At 31.6% G+C, this 20429-nt stretch overlaps 1 protein-coding gene across 6 annotated transcripts; it reads left to right on the top strand.

Annotated features, from left to right (window-relative positions):
- The first annotated feature begins 2978 nt into the window (after positions 1-2978).
- LOC110666670 (uncharacterized) lies at positions 2979-7751 on the top strand. Of its 6 annotated transcripts, XM_021827240.2 has the most exons (8): positions 2987-3088; positions 3175-3223; positions 3307-3689; positions 3777-3941; positions 4036-4143; positions 4224-4347; positions 4447-4531; positions 7393-7751. In XM_021827240.2, exons 3-6 carry the CDS (start codon positions 3326-3328, stop codon positions 4343-4345), a joined length of 759 nt encoding a protein of 252 aa, XP_021682932.1. In that variant the 5' UTR covers positions 2987-3088; positions 3175-3223; positions 3307-3325; the 3' UTR covers positions 4346-4347; positions 4447-4531; positions 7393-7751. The 6 variants fall into 6 exon arrangements, with proteins under 6 accessions (XP_021682934.1, XP_021682933.1, XP_021682931.1 ...); XM_021827242.2 differs by having other exon boundaries at positions 2979-3223; positions 4246-4347; XM_021827241.2 differs by having other exon boundaries at positions 2979-3223; positions 4227-4347.
- Positions 7752-20429: the final 12678 nt, after the last annotated feature.

Genomic DNA, 20429 nt, shown 5'->3' with positions numbered 1-20429 from the left:
TTGCATTTAATTATCTTTAAAGCTTTTAATCCTAACCATTCAACTAACTAAAGTTTCTAAACCCATTCAAACCATTCAAATCATGTAAATCACCCTCCCCTTCATGCTGGCCAAATTTCAGCTTAGTCCCTCTACATGAAAATTTTTCATGTTTTTATGCAATTAAAATCTTGTTTAACCATAATTTCATACTTAAAATTCAATTCAAATTCAAATTAAAAGAGGAAACTTACCTTAATTGAAGTTTTTTAATCTCCCTCAAATCTTGAAATTCTTTTAATTTCTTGCTCCAAATCTTCTTCTTGAGGGTCAATTTAATAGTTTTTATAATTATTCTCAAGGATTAGGGGGTGAAATCGAAAGTTTAAGAAGCTTAAATCTAACCTTTAATGGTGGAACAAAATAAGAAGAGAGGGAGAGGAGAAGGCTACGGGAATAAGAAAAAGAAGAAGTAAAAAAAATCTTTTTGAATTTTTGTTTTTATGCCACATAATTGACTTGGTCAAAGATTAAATTAAATAGAATTTATTTTTAATGTCATGCATGATGTCATTTGGGTGATGTCATAATCCTATTTTCTTTTCTTTTTTTTTTGTAATTATTTAGCTATTTGACTTGGTAAAAAAGGTTGGAAAATTAAAATTAATTTTGACATCTTATATGATGTCATCATCATGATGTAATAAGTCCCATTTTTATTCTTTTTCTTTTTCTTTAATTCTTCAATAGTTCTTTAATTTAATTCTTGACCCCGAAGTTTTCTTTTCTCCGATTTTATTTGACAGTTAGGTCAGGAGTCAGCTCTCGGGGTCAATTGATCAAATTGCCCCTCGCCGGTTCATCCCGGTTTGCAATTAATTCTATATTTCTTTTGGCTCCCTGACCTAATTATTTGACTGGCTTAACAGTTCTTTTTCATGATTTCCTCTTTTCCACTGTATTTATAAGGGTCCTAAGGACCGCGACGTCACATTTTACGGTTCGAAATTTGAGTTTAAAATGACTTCGCAATCGTTCCCGAGAAGGTCACCCATCGCTGTGACTCTCTGCTCGTTTAACTTCTTATGTTCTGTTTTTCTTATTTATACTTAACTAATTGAACATTACTAATTATTTGTATTTATGACTTCTCTAGTTGTCTTAGATATGGTTCTAATCCCCTTAATTGTCCGGACCGACACCGGTCACCGGAACAGTGAAATATACCAGGCTATACAAATGAGGGTGTTACAAACTTTGTATGTCTCAAATAGAAGGGAGGACAATATGCCAAATTGGCTTTTGTCATTTTGTTCATGTTCTATTACTTATCGAAGTGAAGACAAAACAAGAAGGGATTACAAAAATATTGGAACCAAGCAATTGATAAAGGTTTATAAATTACAATAAACAAACCCAGAGGATAAAACCAATATTTGTTTGATGTATTTATAGAACCAAAGACAATTGTAGTTCAAATTTCATTTACAAACAGAATAGCACACAAGAACAGCACAATAAATAGTTAAATACAATTTATTATGTTTGTCTAGGTAATCTTTTCCTTATTGCTTAGAGTTGTTCTTTTTAATGATATAATTTAGAGATAACTCATATATCTCTAACCTAAAAGCAAAGAACAAACAAATTTAGAGGTAGCAAACATAGTTCCAGTAAAGAACAAAGCTCCATATATCTCTAACCCAAAAGTCATTTCTTGACTATTAAAACTTTTTACAAAAAATAAAATCACAGAAAACAAAATCAAAGCAGACTAGGCAAAATCATGGTAGACCAGTAAACAATATCACATCTTGAAATAAAAGAAGGATGATTGCATAAAAACAAAAAAAAAGGCTTCGGTGGCTCTCAAAGGAAAGAAGAAAGATGGCTCCACTGAAACTCCAAGGGGAAAGAAGAATGATGGCTGGGTTTGCTTCGGTCGATGGTGACGATGGCAACAGTGATGAGTGCATAGATGAGAGATAGGGGATATTAGGTAGTAACAATGGCAAAGTGTCGAGAGGGAGGGAGAGTAAAATTGGGGGCGGGATTTTAAATTCTAACCTAGATGAAAAATTAGAAATTTTAATATTTAAAGTTTGCTTTTCTGATGGATTTCTGATGTTTTTAATCTGTCAGAAGTTCTGTTAGAAATCTCGTAAAAAAACTAAATTAAGTCTGTTGCTATATACTAAAATTATTAACCGTCAATATCCATCACAAAGTCCTTTGGTATTTGAAATAATTTGTAATGGATATCCATTAGAAATTCCATCGCTGAAACTCTTATTTTTTTTTTAGTGGTGAATTGGCTATAAATAAAATAAACCTATAAAATTGGCTATAATTGATAAAAATTGAAAAATTTTAATTTTTGTTTCTACTACTAAAGTTAAGCCATGTCGATAATAACATATAAAATAATAACCACTATATTAGAATTTAATAGTCAAAATTATTTGACTGCTTATAATTAATACTAACATTTTCAATTAGGACAAATTTGATAAAAAAAGTTTTAACTATAATTTGTAAAATTCGTAAATTTTAATTTTTTTAATTATTGGTATTATTATTATTATTATTAAGCAAGATATAAAATTGTATTATATCTTGTTAAGAGTTCTCGTGTGGACGAAATTCTAATTACAGCGATTATTTTATGATTTTTATCCTATACACTGATCCGAGTATTAGTTTTTTTTTAGTTTACGTTCCAAGTCATAATTTGTCATTATATTTTGATATTCACTTAAATGAAAATTCGATTTTTTTATAAAGAAAATTTGATTGATGGTATTGAACTATTAATTTATAATAATATATCAGGAACATGGCATAAATTAATAATAACAAATGGTTTCTTAGTTCTGTGCTTTTATATTTTCATATTTTTTATTTTTTTAGAATATTATAATTTTTTTTTTTGGGTAGACAATATTATAATATTTTTATACATTATACGTTTAGCACTTAAAAATTAAGAAAATGCGACAAGATATGATTGAGGATTAGTTGGTTGGTTTGGGCAAGTGGTGAATTCAATTAGCCTAAAGGACAACTGGCGATAGAAGCAGAGGTTTCGGTCCAAAAGCGTGATTCAGCGGTCCAAATTATTATTAATTTTCTTAATTAGATTATTATTGATTTTATATGGCGTCAAATTTCCCACTCATTTGCCAAATTTGCCAGGAAACTGCTCAATTTCATCTGAATTCTATATCAAAACCTCTGTTTCAAGGTTAATTTTCCATTTCTCTCAAAACCCAATCAAATTTCAATTTATTTTTTAAAATTGAATTGTTTATTTGCTTTTGATCGTAGGAAATTTTTGTTAAATTAAATGATTATGGTGGAGGAGGGATCAGAGAGGGCATTGATGAGGAGCTTGCAGAAGGAGCAAGAAAGAGAACGGCGTCGTATACGTGATAGGCAGAGAAGACAATCCATGAGTGTTGAGGAGAGGGAGAAGCATCTCGCTAGACGCCGGAGAAACTATCAACTACGTCGTCAGAGAGCTGAAAATGCCCGCTTGGACCTTCGAGTTAATCAAAATACAACCACCACCACCACCACCACCACATCCACCACCTCCTCCTCCACCACGCTCGCTGCCAAAAGTAACGATTACCCACCATTGATTTCCGTTTCGATTGTTGATGCCCAATGCAATGTTGGTCTCAATTCAGGGCACAAGAATTCTGTAGGTGAGAGTTTTTATTTTAATTTTTTTACCCTCAATGGAATAGCTAGATGATCTTGTTTCTCAAAAATGTTGACTTGATTTGATTCAGGTTTGGAAATTCCGGCTCATATATTAGCTAAATTACCCAGAAGATTGCGTCTAAACCATTTGAAACATCTGGCGAGGTCACTGGATGATCCTGTAGATATTTCTAATAATCACATAATTGCTGCAGATTTGATCATTAGGGGAAATGTAAACGCAAATTCCAGTTGTAAGCTTTTCCTTGTTCATGCTCCATTATATTAATGAGTTTTGGAATTAGATTTTCGTTCTTATAAGCTTACACATTTTAGACTATGGTTCAGGTGTGCCTCCGAAAGGGTTACGATTAAATCGTGTTAAATGGCTTGCCCGGTCTTTAAATTCTGATATTGAAAAGGCTAAAGGTGAAAATCATCAAAGTCACGAGGAAGGTATGAACTGTGTGTGTAAGGTTTCTTTTCTTTTCTTTTTCCTTATTTAGTTTGGATTAAATTTGGATCCTATACTCCAGTAGAGCAAAATCTGTCGAACAGGGAACTTCAGCTTCAGATGCTTAGTATGAGTAACAATGTGTCAAAAGTTGATCAAACTTGCAATGTTAAATGTGGAAAAGAATGGTTTTTGCCTCTCTGATGGTAATAATTACACATACTTGATTTCATTTGTGCACTGGTTGCTGCATTTCTATACAGAGAATTGTGGTTAGAAAGTTTGATTGCTGTGCTCTATTCTAGGATGCATTTCTCTCCTAAGCTATTGAAGAAAGATGATGGATGAAACTAATAAAGCTCCTCTGCATTGTCTCTCATTTAAGTATGCGTAAGTTACATCTTCCTTGATGCTCATGCGTCCTTATGATCTCTTGTATTATTAACTTGAAAACTGTCATTTTTTTTTTCATTTTTTTGCCTTCGTTGTAGGCGAGTTAAGACTTTGTGTAAGAGGGTTTAAGTTTGTGTTTCCCTTTAAATTGTGAAAAGGACGCAAAATATTAATCAAATTGTTTTCTGTGGAGAAGTGTTTAGCTTTGTGCTTTGTCATGTCCATGAAGGCTAATGAATTCTCAGATAAATAGTTATATGGAATAAACCAGTGCAAAGAATGTGGGTTGAGATTCTGTGAAGGAATATGATGAACTAGATGGCCTTAAATTTTAGCAGAATGGGGAAAAGTTTTTGGATGGTCTCCCCTTTGGCCTTGACTCTGAGTTAATTGTGTTCCCTACTTTCAATATTCTGTAAGTGATCAAATGGTCTGAAGTGTCAGTTAACCATTCTGCAAGGGATTATTCTGGTGCTACAAACTGTATTCTTTAACAGTGACTATAGCAGTGCAAAATCTAACCATGTTTATTGGGCTGTTATATTTACTAGCCATGAGTTATCTCATGTGAGTTTCAAATAGTAGCACAGAGACTAATTAAATGACAGATAATTTTGAAATCATTTTATGAGAGGATGCTTTGTGCATTAGTTCGCCCTTTTATAAGAGGGAGAAAATGGAGAGAGAGAGAGAGAGAGAGAGAGAGAGAGAGAGAGAGAGAAGTTGGGGGGGGGGGGTTGCTGTGGGGGGGTGGGGGGGTGTTGGTAGGAGAGAGAGAGAGGGCAATCACATAGAAAGCACATTATTTCTAGTAACCATTTTATCTATATATGTTCATATGCTTTTCCTTTTCCCCTTTGGTTTAACTTACATCCAAACTTTTGAGGTTAACTCATATTTACATGTCAAAACAAGGATTTACTACTTACAAGCCCCTCCAAACTTTCATTTCATTCATAACAATTCGGTTCAAAATCATGTGTAGCTGAACCAACTTTGATAAAATGGCTAAAATGTCCTTGGAACCTATTGGGGATTTTGTTACCCTAATGGTGTGTTTTTATTTTCTAATAAAAATTGTTGCGAACTTGAATAAATTACGTTGCCAATTTTCTCTCCTGTCTTCACCTGTAGTTTCTCATTTAATGTCGTCTTTTTTGTTTTTGTTCTTTTCTTCTGATTTGATTTTGCATTTTTATTTTGTGTAAAATGAGAATTCTAGGTATTACTTTGTTACTGATAATATTTTGCTTTGAAATTATAGCTTATATAATTCTAAAATTATCGGTTTCTACAATTAAGTGCCAACTCCTTTTTTTTTCAACAAAATCTTGATGTTTTTAAAATTATTCATTCATTTCTGTCTATTAGTTAACACCAAATTTCATTTGTCAATGCAAAAAGTAACCTTTCCCTTCGTCTAAAATCAGTCTAAAATTTTTAAGTATTTTTTTAAATTATTTTTCTTCAATTTGCAAAAACTGTAAAAGTCTATCAAAATAAATAAAATGATAAGGATGTTTAAATTGACAAACAAAAATCAAAATTCTCCTATGAATTATTTTTCCCTTAAACAGCAAATTAAAATATTTTAACTAATATTTTCTTTAATTACCTTTGAATCTCCAATGCTTAAATTTTAAGTTGCACATCTTAGATTATTTAAGATATGGTCAATCTTAGATTGTCATTTATTGGTTTGAACAAAATTCATTATGAACTTTACATTGTTATTTGTTGAATTATTTTAGAATATGACTGAATTTTAATTTGAAATTTTGAGTCGTATATTAAATAATTCAAGTTGTTCAACTTAAAATTTAAGTAAAATTGAAGATTCAAAGATAACTGAATGAAAAAATAAATCTTAAAATATTTTAATTTGTTGTACGAGGAAAGAAATTTTAATGTGAAAATTTTTATTTTTTTGTTGGTTGAAAAGTTACATCTTTTTATGTGATTTTGGTGAACTATTACATTTTTTTTTTTGGCAAATTGAATAGGAAAAAGTTGAAAAAGAGCAGAGCAGAAAAAAAAAAGAGTTATTTTTAAAGTATTAGCACTAAAATTCTTTTTTAAAGTTAGCATTGTCCTGTGGAATTTGGTGTTGACCATAGGACTAATGGTTAGCTATTTCAAAGACATTAGGACTTGAATGTAAAAAAATAGAAAAATAAAAAAAATCTTTTAGGACTTAATTCTGAAAATGATAAAGTTGTAGCATCATAATATTTGTTATACATTAGGGGATATAGAGCCTCAATTTTATTTGAGACTCATTGGACAAGAAGGCCAAACTTTTTCTCTAATAACAAAATAAACTCGAATAATAGTTTAACACCCTAAAATACTAAAATATGAATTTTGATCACACAGATTTTGAGGTTTGGATACAATTGCTCTCAATATTAAATGTTGGTTCAAAATTAGAATATTTGGATACAACTGTTAATTAGCGAAAATATTTGGTTTTTTTTTTTTTTTTTTTTTTTCTGTCGAATTGGGCTTTGTTTTATTGTTTAATTAGTTGGTCGTAAAGTATCATCTTGTTTGAATTCAAGATTTATGGATATTTAGTTGATATCATTTTTTTTTTGGCATTAAAAAGCATGTGATTATGATTTGATCAAATTATAAATTAGTAAAAACAATTTTGTTATTATAAAAAAATGTTTTTGATTAGTGATAGACCCTGCAGCCTTAGGAAATGAAGTATAACTTACCATGTACTTTGTGAGATCTATAAATAGTGGCGTCTTTGAAGATGTTTATTTTATTAAACAACTATGATGGTACTGTATTAAGCAACTCTTGTTATTGATTAATATTCTTGGTTTCTATTTGATTATTTTGTGCAGAATTGCCAGATACAAACAGCAAAAGATGCTAGAACAATGGAGCATTGTAGATATAGAATTTGATGAATTTTAGGCTGCAAGAATAGTAACTTAGGCCAAAGGCTTGAGCTTGGTTTCTCTCCCTGAATAACCGGGGCATTAATTTATTTTATTTTATATAAATATATCCATATTTTTTTTTTCCACCTTTTGGGTTTTGGACTTGTTGGGAGAGTACGATTTTCACTGTCTCGAATTGAATGTCATCATTCAAGTATTTTCTATGTAATGGTATCATTAGACAAATACACAGATTCGGGATTCATTGGCTATACAGATTTTGTAGTAATATTAGATTAATTCTTATTTTTGCCCTTGAATTTTATGCACTTTTAATGTTGAACTATTAACGCATGTGATTATTATTGTTCATAGTTATTTTATTATAATTATAAATAAATATTAATAATAAGTTGTATTATACATTCCTCATTTAAATTTCAAATGCATGTTTAAACTTTTTGGTATTTTCTAGTAATAAAAACATATTAATTTAATATTCTTATAAAATTTGAAAACATGAAATCATTTATTAAATACAATTATGTTTTAATTAAATAAATAGAAAAAGGACTTTTAAAAAAAGTCCATATATAATGGGAGTATTTAATATTAACACTTGTTTTATGTTTGAGATTTGGATTTTTTGTAATATTATAATTATTGTAATTTGGGCAACACGAAGCACGAGGAAAATGCAATATAACCCACAATAATGGGAGATTTGCTCACTCATATATATATATATATATATATATATATATATATATATATTAGCATTGCTAGTTGGATCAAGTTGAGCCACATTAAATGTGTCTCAATGGGGACATATTTGTAATTTCATTTTAAAAAAAGAGTTCTTTTACATACTTTCCTAAAACAATGTATAAATTTAGAATTTGAAATTTTAAATTCTCTCTCATCAATTAAAAAGCATTACAACTTTCAATATAAAATACTAGTTTCAATAAAAATTGAAACAAAATGTTAGTTTCAACAAAAATTGAAACTTTTGACGCACATACAAACAAATTGTATAACACATTAAAATTTAGAGAAAAGATTCATCTAAATATGATTTTTTCATATTCTCTATTCCGCTTCTTCCTTGCATCTTCCTCCCTGTCTGTGCTTTATTTCTTTCTTGCATCTCTTTTCTTCTTATTTCCTGCTTTATCTTATCCAAATTAGATCGATGAAGCATAAAATTTCTTGCTTCATATATTCATCTTCTCACTCGATTTCATCTTCAAGAAAGGAAATCAATAAAATATTCATAGATTAGTAGGAAATCTTCATTTTGATGCTCTTCTTCCATAAGTCATAATTGAATTCCATCTTTGTTTATACTTCATCTACGTCTGGTTGTATTAGGAAAGAGAGTTATCTTCCCTCTTTCTTTCATTCGCAAGCAAGAAATATCTTTCCTATTTTTTTCCTTTCTATTTTTCATCTTTCAAATTATTATGGGTAAAGGAAGAAAAATAGAAAATTACTATGTTGTTTTTGAAGGTGTTCATCCTGGAATTTATACTACAAGGCGTGAATGTGTACCTAACGTTATTGGATAACGCGAGAGTTTATACAAATCTTATAATACGGAGGTAGAGGCTATTCAAGCTTATAATTGTTATTTTAAAATGAAGAGAAATGCAAGTTCATCTTCAAGTAGAGAAGCTACATCATCTAATGTTATTGGATCATCATTGAATGTAGAAGTTATAGAGGAAGAAAATGTATTTGATAATTCAAATTTTAATCAATTGTCAACTGCTCTTCTTGTTGGGTTGTATATTGGTTTGTGCTTATCGAAGAAAGATAAAATATTGAATGAAAATTAATATTTATTACTACAATTATTTTCCATTACTTGTTTAAAAGTTGAATTTTGATTACAATAATTGAAAATAAGCTTGCAAAATATAGTCATGTTTGCTAAAAATATGATTACATCAGTTTCTCAGAATTGGAAAACAAAAGGAAATTATAGTGATTTTGGGTACAAAGTTGCAAATAGAATGGCACAACATTTTTTTAGTTGTTAAGACTTTTATTACAAACTGTAAATATTTGTTTATATGATTTTTACTCAAGTACTCCGCATGAATATAAGTTGAGAAAAGAGTCCTCAAGTACTCTACATGAATACAACTTGAGAAAAGAGTCCTCAAGCACTCTACTTGAATATAAGTTGAAGAGGAAAAATAACAAGTTATCCAACACATATGCTTTGTAGTAAAAAAATTGCCAATTGTATATATACGTAGCAATCATTACATTCCATCAGTGTCTTTCAAATAGATAAATAATTGTCTTAATTTTTTAAGCTAGCCACATTATACAAATGAATCGCCAAAATCATTAACACTAAGTAACAATTAAATGGTTAGTAGAACATCTTCCCTCTAATATTAAAGGCTCTAAGTTCTTTAAACACATGAGCAACGATAAAAAAACCATGATGAAGAACATCTTTCATTTTGATATTGTATCTGTGTATATGATATCATTTTCTATTTGTATAAACATATAGTTTTTATTTTTTTAATTAGTGTATAATTTTAATTTTTACTTTTTGTATTTTAATCTTGTTAAAGTAAATTTTCAAAATTTAAATTTTTATAATACGCTTTTAATAATATTTTAAATATTTAATAAAATTTTTGTTATATATATAGAGTTTGATAAATAGAAATTCTTAACATCACCATTTCAATTAAACACATAGCAAAAAGATAATACAGTGATGTAGACTTTAAAAACAAACAAAGAAAAACATCTCTAAACATCACAGATGTCTATTTAAACCAAAAAAAAAAAAAAAAAACTTCAAATCCACAATTAAAAGATTTTCAAATCCATATCAGCAAAAAATATCATCCATTCCACAATAATCATAGCAATCCTTCATATTTCAGAAGATGTATATGAAATATTAACCACCTCAATAGTTCAAGCAACCTCTTTTCTCCCTATTTCAAGCACTTCTAACAGCATTTCATATGCATTTATTAGAGGATACTCTTGCAGCATGATAAACTTTATATCTTCTCCATAATCTTTAACCAACCTTTTCATAAGGAGCTTCATTTCCTCCTTTAACTCAATCAGCTGGCCCCTAGTTTGCTTGTACATTTTTTCTAAAGTAGTCGGTGATGTTGGCATTGTCTATTTAGCATCATTTTTCCTTTTAGGAGTTGAAGCCATTTTAGAAGTTACATACTAAAATAATATTACAAGAGTTTTTGTACAACTGCTCAAATAATTTACATACATATTATTACATGAATACATCAAAATCTAATGTACAAAGGTATACCTATGATATACCCGGAGCTAGTCCCAATGTGTCTTCAAGGAATCTTACTCAGTTGCTCTATATTCTTTTCACTTGCCATAGCATACAAAGCTATCGCTGAGCGGTGAACTCAGTAGTACACAACTATAATTTAAAACATAATTCACTATACATTGACAAAATCATGGCAAAGAATTTGGACATCTTGAAATTCATCAAATCAAAGTCAATATTTTCAATGATACAAATCAAGTATTAAATGACATTGATTAAGAAATTCAATTTTTTCAATCATAACTGAACATTTAAAATAATTCCATCAATTTATGAAAATAAAGAGAAAATTTTACTAAAATCAATTATGTACAATTCTCATTTTAAAAATCTCTATTGCACATTTTCCAAAAACCATTCTTAATCTCACTAACTCTATGCATGACTAATCCGTAAGGGCCATCTTCGAAGTAATTCTCACTCCCTATGGTCGGGGAGATCGAATCGTCGTGCACATTACATCCGCACAACAAATTACTTCCGAAAAGGGCCAAGTTAAACTTAGATCTAACCTCTGATAAGAGGAGGAACTAAGCATGTGCACGTACCATGGTAATCAAAACAAAGCTAACTCCAGTGTCTCCTCAACAAATGAGGGACGGGTAATAACCAAGTCAAGCATCTATAGTGAGATATAAAATAACCTCGTAAATTTCATTATTCTTTTGGTGAGCATAAAATTCACAATACAATTCAATTCAATGTCAATTCCAATATCCAATAATTTTTATGCCCATCACAATTCAAAACATATTTTATCCATTTCCCATGAAACCATATTCCAATCATAATTTTCCAAAGCAAAATTCTTTTCAATCCATAATAAAAATAAAGTCATAATTTAACCATTTCCCAAAACTAAACTCATCCATAATGTAACACATTTTCATAATTGTTGAAATAAGTTCAATGCTTGAGAAACATAATACAAAAAGAAAATAAACTCATTTAATCAAAGGAAATATGCAAAACGTTATAAATGGAAAACTAGTTGTGCACAAACCTCTTTTGTTGACTCAATTTACTCCAATTTTCATTTTTCCTTCGAAGGCCCCTTTCCAACTGAAACACATAATTTAAAGTGCTTTAGCATTCATTCAATCCATTTCTAATAATTAATTCCAATAATTTCTTTGTAGACTTATCCTACTCCTTACAGTTCTTAAATTTGGTCCTTTATATTTTTATGTATGGTGACATTATTCATGACACTATTCAAGTCACAATGTTGACTTTTTCATACTGAAGGGGTATGTTAATTCTAATGACACCCACATACCACATTTTAAGTGTCAAATTAGTCGGCATTGGTTGCCATTTCAATTTCTAAGCTTCCTAAGAGACATTGTAAATTTTCAGTTTTGGGTCACTGTATTCTACTGTTCCATTGGTCTGGTTACTGTAACACCCCTACTTGCATAGTCTGGTATATTTCACTGTTACAGTGACCGGTGTCGGTCCGGACAATTAAGAGGATTAGAACCACACTTAAGACAACTAGATAACCTATAAATACAAATAATTAGTAATTGCCAATTAGTTAAGTATAAATAAGAAAAACAGAACATAAGAAGTTAAACGAGCCGAGAGTCACAGCGATGGGTGACCTTCTCGGGAAGGACTGCGAAGTCATTTTAAACTCAAATTTCGAATCATAAAATGTGACGCTACGGTCCTTAGGACCATTACGAACATAGTGGAAAAGAGAAAATCACGAAAAAGAATTGTTAAGCCAGTCAAATAATTAGGTTAGGGAGCCGAAAGAAATATTGAATTATTTGCAAAACCGGGTTGAACCGGCGAGGGGCAATTTGGTCAATTTAGCCCGAGAGCTGACTCCTGACCTAACTGTCAAATAAAATCAGAGAAAAAAAAAATTTCATAATCAATAATTAAATTAAAAGAACTAAAGAAAAATATATAAAAAAAAGAAAGTTAAAGCAATTGATCATCACCCAAAATGACCTAAGCAATGACCTCATAATTAATTCTCATTTAATTAAATTTTGACTAAGTCAATTGAGGGGATAAAACAAAAGAATTAAAAAAATCAAATTTTCATTTCTTCTTCCTCATGTAGCTGGCACCACTTCCTCTCCCAATTCTCTCACTATACACCTCCATGGAAGCTTACTCTCAAGCTTCTTAAACCCCAAAATTAACCATAAATTTCACAAATTCCTTTATTAAACTTTGTTTTTGAAGCTTGGTAAAACTATTGACAACAAAAAGAAGAGGAAAGAAAGGAGATTTGAAGAGGGAGAAATTCAACAAAAAAGGTTAGTAATAAACTCTAAATTATTTCTTCAAATTTCATGTAAATATGCTTAAAGTAACTTAGAAATTAAAGAAATGAAATGAAATTAATTGTTGAGGGACCATGAGTGAATTTCGGCCAGCATGTGTATGGGGGTATATTTGCATGATTTGATAGATTTAAGAGTATATGTGATCTTGTTTGAGATGAAGAAACATGTATATAGGCATGGAATCAATCAAATGCAAAGAATTAGTAAACTAGGGTTTGGACACTTAGGGTTTAGAGACAAAAATGTGAGAAATTGGTAAATGATATATTTGACTTAGTTTGAAGTGGGAAATGGTCAATGGTGACCAAATGAAGTGTATTGGAAGTGTTGGAGTTGAGATCAAATTCGGATTGAGTGTGGTCATGCTACTGGCAGCATGACCAAGGTCCCTTTGAGGGACAAAAAATGAAAATTTACAAGTCCAATTGGTATGAGACCAATTGGGAATGAAAGTGGACACTAAATGACACAATTTTCATTTATGAAGCATGCCCAAAAAGTGACCAAAACCTAGTGAACAAATTGACCAAACTTGGAAAATCTCAGTCTGCCCTGTACAAACTGACCAAATGAATAGTGTTTGTTTATTTGGCCATAACTTGAGCTAGGAAGGTCTAAATGCCCTGAAATTTTACCAGTGGATAGTTGAGGTATAGACCTAAAACTTTCATGAAGAACACAAACACAAATTAGGCATTAACCAAGTCATTTAGCCATCCAAAAATTGGTGACCTAAAACTGCCAGAACAAAAATTTGCCCAGAAAACTAGGTTGAGACCAATCCGGCAGCCATGGTTCAAATGGCTATAACTTGAGTTACAAAACTCCAATTGGAGCGATTCAAAAAGGAGAATAAACTTAAGACAATAGGGAACATTTTCTATGAAGAAAGTTTTGCCAAATTTCAACAGTAAAATGACCAATGGAACAGTGCAACCTTAGACGCCAAAACTGAAAATTATCAAATTTGCCTAAAAGACTTAGAATTTGAGTAAACAACCAAAACCAATAAATTTAGCGACCAAAATGTGGTATGTGGGTGAAGTTGGAATTCCCATACCTATTAAGCCTTAGAAAGTCAACAATTTGACTTGAATAGTATAGTGAATAGTAACCTCGAAACACAAAATTTAAAGAACGTCGAGTTTAGCACATTAGAGCTAGGTAAAAGTGAAGTTAAATTTTTTTTTAGATTTATATTAAGTTATGGTACTGAAAAACTGTGAAATTGTGTATCTCAGTTGAAAAGAACACCGGGAAAGAACCCGAAGAATCGAGTCAAGGCCAAGAGGCGACTCGCTTGAGGTTTGTGCACAACGTATAAATTCTGCAAATAATTTTTTGCATATTGTTTTTAGTAATTTGAAATAGTGAATTGTGACATTATTTGTGATGCTTTGATTTAAATTGTTGAAAGTTATTGTGTATATTTGAAACGGCAATGTTTAGTAAATTATTAAGATAAGTTTTGAAACCACAATGTCATGACCATATATTTGAACACCTCACTAGCATGACTAGTGGGGGTAATCAGTTTCGAACTTTGATTCTTTCTCTGGATGAAGTGTTGAGGTGTGCCATTAGAAGAGGAATTTGAATGAATATCCATATATTTGAGCTAGCTAGCCTTGTGATGTGATTTCTCCTTAGCCTCTGACTATTGAGATTATATTTGTTTCGAATGGCATGATATAACTGTGGGTTTTGTGAAATGTGTTTTGATACTTCGAAATGAACTTGTTTGAATTAAATCTCATAATTTATGTTTTGTATTTAATTTTTATGTTCAGTCCAATTTTTGAATAAATGTGATTTAAATGCTGCATAAAGATTATTTTAGTATATTGTGCACCACTGAGTCTTAGTACTCAGCGATAGTTGTTATTGCTGTCGCAGATTTAGAGACTAGAGGAGCAGCAGACTGAGCTATTGAGGACAGGGGAGCTACCTGCTTGAAGTTATATCGGGTATATTTTATACCCTGATTGTATAAATTTATTTTGATATATGTAATGTACATAAATGTATGGACATGTAAAAGCGATCTTGAGCAATTTGTACAAAGTTGTATAAAGTTGTAATAAAATTTAGTTTGGATTTTCCCAATGTAGATTTTAGTATGATGTATATATATAGATTGTTTGTCTTTAATGAATCGAAATGTTTTATTTTAATTTGAATGAGATTGATAGATATTATTTTAATGATTATTGAATTTTAGAAATTGAGAAATGTTGACTGTTGAATTTTGAGACTTGAGAAATTGGTTGAGATTGATTGTGAAATTAAAGTAGTGGTTGAGAAAATTTATTGGAAGTGCTTTTTACAGGTATTTGAAGAACTGTTTTCTCAAAATATAAACAGAACTCTGCCAAAATTTTTATAAAATTTGCGGAAAAATAAAATGGGCAAAAAATTTTAACTAGTTTCCAACTTTAATTAAATGTTTTAATACTATTTAGAAAATGCTCACCACTTATCAAAAGTAAGAAAATTGTTTTAAAATCCCTTGTAGGATACTTAATGAGTTATCGGTAGGAGAAGTTTGGTAGTTCATTAGGTATTCTATGGGATCATGTTATGCCTTACAGAGAGGTAAGGTGTGACAGTTACTGTAGGAATTTGACTAAATGTCCTTCACCAAAGTTGTTCCTTATTGTCTTAGCTTTAATTCTCTTTTTGAATCACTTCATTTGGAGTTTTTTTTACCTCAAGTTATTCCTATTTTTCTAAGGCTAGCCGGATTGGTTACAACCCAGAATTCTGGGCACTTTTTGGTTCTGGCAGTTTTGGTGACCCAACTTTGGGTGACAAATTGACTTGGTTATGAGTAGAATTTGTGGTTTGTATTATGCACAAAAGATGTAGTACTATGTCATAGCTTTCTAATGCCACAAAAATCAGGTCATTTGGACCTGCCTATACCAAGTTATGGTCAATTGTTCATTTGGTCATTTTTGTACAGTTGCAGTGTGCCAATTCCAGGTTTGACCTAATTGTTCACTAACTTAGAGTCATTTTCAGGGCAGGGTTTCTACATAAAAATGGTCGAATTATGTGTCTACTTTCATTTCCAATTGGCCTCACACCAATTGGAGTGGTAGATTTATAGTTTTGGTCCTTGAAGTGGACCAAGGTCAGGCTGTCCAGATTTGGACCCCTACCAATCCGAATTCGACTTCACTTCTCACTATTCAAATACACCCTAATTGGTCCCAATTGACCATTTTGAGTCTTAATTTGGTCACTTTGGTTCAATTTCAAAAAGCCATAATTTTCCCCCCAATTTACCTAAGGGTCAAGAACCCTAATTATGCAAATTGTTCAATTAGTGCAATTAAAGTGTATAGTCATCTTCTACCCACTTAATTACACTTACATAGCATTTTAATTTCATCAAAATCATGCAAACCCTAGTTCACTACATGTTGGCCGAAATTCCATTAGTGGTCTACATGTTTGATTTTGTTTCAATTTTTCACAATTTCTAGTGTAGTTCAACTACTTAATTATGAATTTAAACATAAAATTGAAAACTAACCACTAACCTCTTTTGTTGAATTTCTCCCTCTTGAAATCTCCTTTCTTTCCTCTTCTTTTTGTTGTCAATAGTTTTACCAAGCTTCAAAAACAAGGTTTAATGAAGGAATTTGTGGAATTTATAGTTAATTTTGGGGTTTAAGATGCTTGAGAATAAGCTTCCATGGAGGTGTGTAGTGAGAGAATTGGGAGAGGGAGTGGTACCGGCTACATGAGGAAGAAGAAATGAAAAATTGATTTTTAATTCTTTTGTTTTTATCCCCTCAATTGACTTAGTCAAAATTTAATTAAATGAAAATTAATTATGATGTCATTGCTTAGGTCATTTTGGGTGATGTCATAATTCAAATTTTCTTTTCTTTTCTTTTTCCTTTCTTTTTCCATAGTTCTTTAATTTAAATCTATACTTCAAAATTTTAATTCCTCAGATTTTATTAGATAGTTAGGCCATGAGTCACCTCTAGGGGTGAACTGACATATTTGCCCCTCACCGGTCTGATCCAATTTGCCAATAATTCAGTATTTCTTTCGGAACCCTGACCTAATTATTTGATCTGGTTCTCTACCTTTTTCTGTGATTTTCACATTTCCTTTAGCTTCGCAATATTTCCTAGGACTGCAGTGTCACAATGCCCCGTACGAAATTAGGATTTTGACTGACCTTGTAGTCACTTCCTGGTGCGGTCACCCATCGCTGTGACCCCCGGCTCATTTAACCTTTTATGTTCTATTTTTCTGATCTGTATTTACCCTTCTGGTAATCACTATTAATTTTTATTTCGGACTTTTCTAGGTGACTTAAATGTGATTTTAATATTTAATTTTCCGAACTGACACCAGTCACCGGAATAGTGATTTGCACAGGACTATGCATGTAGGGGTGTTACATGTTTGATCAGCTGAAAGGAGCAGGTGTTTTCTCTAAGGTAGACCTTATATCGGGATATTATTAGATGAGGGTAAAGGAGTCTGATGTGCCTAAAACTGCATTCAGAATCTGATATGGGCATTATGAGTTTTTAGTTATACCATTTGGGCTAAATAATGCACCAGCGGCATTCATGGACTTGATGAACTATATCTTCCATCCTTATTTAGATCAATTCCTGGTGGTCTTTATTGATGATATGCTGGTGTATTCTAGAGACCGGGAAGAGCATGAAGAGCTTTTAAAGATTGTATTGCAGACTTTGAGCAAGAAGCAACTATATGCTAAGTTGTCTAAATGTGAGTTTTAACTGCATGAGATTTATTTTCTGGGCCATATTGTGTCAGCTGATGGGATTGGGGTGGATCCCAAAAGGATATAAGCTATTGTGGATTGGAAACCACCGAAGAATATGATAAAAATAAGAAGTTTCTTGGGGTTGGCTGGCTATTACAGGAGATTCATGAAGGGATTCTCTCTTATAGCATCACCACTGACTAAATTGTTGCATAAGAATGTTAAATTTGAGTGGGATGATAAATGTCAAGCAAGCTTTGAAAAGCTGAAAGCAATGCTTACAGAAGCACCTATCCTTACCCAACCATTTTCGGGAAGAGACTTTGTGATTTATAGTGATGCCTCTTAGAATATTAGGGTGTGTATTGATGTAGGAAGGAAAGGTAGTTGCTTATGTTTCTAGATAACTTAAGCCACATGAGAAGAACTACCCCACACATGATTTGGAACTAGCAACGATCGTGTTCGCATTGAAGATATGGTGGTATTACTTGTATGGTGAGAAATGTTATATATACAGAGATCATAAGAGTTTTAAGTACTTGTAAACTCAGAAAGAGCTCAATCTGAGACAAAGGAGGTGGATAGAGTTCCTAAAGGACTATGATTGTATTATTGATTACCATCTCGAGAAAGTGAATGTGGTAGCAAATGCTCTAAGTAGGAAGTCCATAACAACCTTAAGATCTTTGAATGCTCGTTTGACTATAGCATGAGATGGAGCTATTATAGCTAAGTTGCAAGTGAAGCCTAGTTTGCTACAACCAGTGCAAGAGGCCCAGAAATAAGATGAGAAGCTAGCAACCATCATAAGGCAAATTCAAGAGGGGAAGGAGAATGAATATAAGATCAAGGGAGATGGATATTTGTATTATAAAGGAAGAATATGTGTACCTGATGATGAGGAGATTAAGAAGAGCATTTTTAAAGAAACACACAATAGTTTCTTTGCCATGCATCCAGGAAGCACAAAGATGTATCAGGATTTAAAAACTCATTATTGGTGGCCCAATATGAAGAAAGATATTACAGATTCTGTGGCTAAATGCCTGATATGTCAGCAGGTAAAGGCAAAGCTTCAAGTTTCATCAGGATTGCTGCAACCAATATTGATACCAGAGTGGAAATGGGATCCCATCACCATGGATTTTGTTATTGGTCTACCTCTTACACAAAAAAAGCATGATGCTGTGTGGGTAATAGTTAACATATTGACTAAATCTGCCCATTTTCTACTTGTTAAAACCAACTACTTATTGGAGAGATTGGTTGAGTTATACATTAATGAGATAGTTCGGTTACATGGAGTGCCCACATCGATCATTTTTTACAGAGATCTGAGGTTTACATTGAGATTTTGGAAGAAGTTGCAAGAAGCTTTAGGCACTCAGTTGCATTTTAGCACTGCTTTCCACCCTCAAATAGATGGTCAATCAGAAAGAGTGATCCAAATACTTGAAGATATGCTTTGGAGTTGCATCATTGATTTTGAAGGAAGTTGGGATAGATATCTTCCATTGATGGAATTTGCCCACAATAATAGTTATCAATCAAGCCTAAAGATGGCACTATATGAGGCTTTGTTTGGAAAGGAAATGTAGAACACCTCTATGCTGGACTAAACTTGGTGAGGATAAATTGATAGGCCTTGATTTGGAGAGAGAAACTGAGGAGAAAGTAAAGCTCATAAAGGATAGTTTGAAAGCCACCTCAGATAGACAGAAGTTTTATGCAGATTTGAAGAGAAAAGATACTGAATACAATGTTGGTGATAATGTCTTCTTGAAGGTGTCACCATGGAAGAAAGTCCTCAGATTTGGGAAGAAAGGTAAGTTGAGCCGTAAGTTTATCGGTCCATATGAGATCATTGAACCTGTGGGTCCGGTAGCCTATAGGCTAGCATTACCACTAGAGTTGGACAAGATTCATAATGTATTTCATGTCTCGATGCTAAAAAGATATAAATAAGATCCCGCACCTGTATTATCGACAAAGACTATTGATATACAATCTGATTTGACATATGAGGAGGAGCCAGTAAAGATCTTAGCACAAGAAATCAAGGAACTGAGGAATAAGAAAATTCCACTGGTGAAAGTACTTTGGAGGAACCACAAAGTAGAGAAAGTAATGTGGGAAAACGAAAAGATCATGAAACAATAATATTCCCAACTATTCATATATGGTACGATCTTAATGTCAAGGATAAAATATCCTAAGAGAGGAAGAATTGTAATGCCTCAAATTTACTGACCATATTCATTATATTTTAGCAAGCATATCAACTATTGAATATGGTACGTAAATTACATTAAATGAGGGGTTAAATTAAAAAGCTTGTACGAGCACCTATGGACTTTGTTGTAAAGCTAATAAAGTTTGAGGGAAAACTTAAAATTTTTCTAACTTAGCACATAATTGAGTTTAATTAGAATCATTAAAAATGATTTATTAAGTTAATTAATAAACAATTAAATAAGTCAAAGAGTGGACCAATTATAAGAAGACGCATGTTAAAAGAGATAAATATCTAAAATGATATAAAATAAGAAATGGTGTCTTCTTTTTCCCA

The sequence above is a fragment of the Hevea brasiliensis genome, chromosome 3 (assembly GCF_030052815.1).
Source record: "Hevea brasiliensis isolate MT/VB/25A 57/8 chromosome 3, ASM3005281v1, whole genome shotgun sequence".
NCBI lineage: Eukaryota > Viridiplantae > Streptophyta > Magnoliopsida > Malpighiales > Euphorbiaceae > Hevea > Hevea brasiliensis.
This window is presented reverse-complemented; position numbering and strand designations above follow the sequence as displayed.

What these genes read in the sequence shown, in the direction of transcription:
- LOC110666670 (XM_021827239.2), top strand. Translation starts at nt 3,326, where the DNA reads ATGATTATGGTGGAGGAGGGATCAGAGAGGGCATTGATGAGGAGCTTG. An exon ending in AGGGCACAAGAATTCTGTAG is followed by an intron (nt 3,690 to 3,776) that starts GTGAGAGTTTTT and finishes GATTTGATTCAG; the next exon opens with GTTTGGAAATTCCGGCTCAT. An exon ending in TGTAAACGCAAATTCCAGTT is followed by an intron (nt 3,942 to 4,035) that starts GTAAGCTTTTCC and finishes ACTATGGTTCAG; the next exon opens with GTGTGCCTCCGAAAGGGTTA.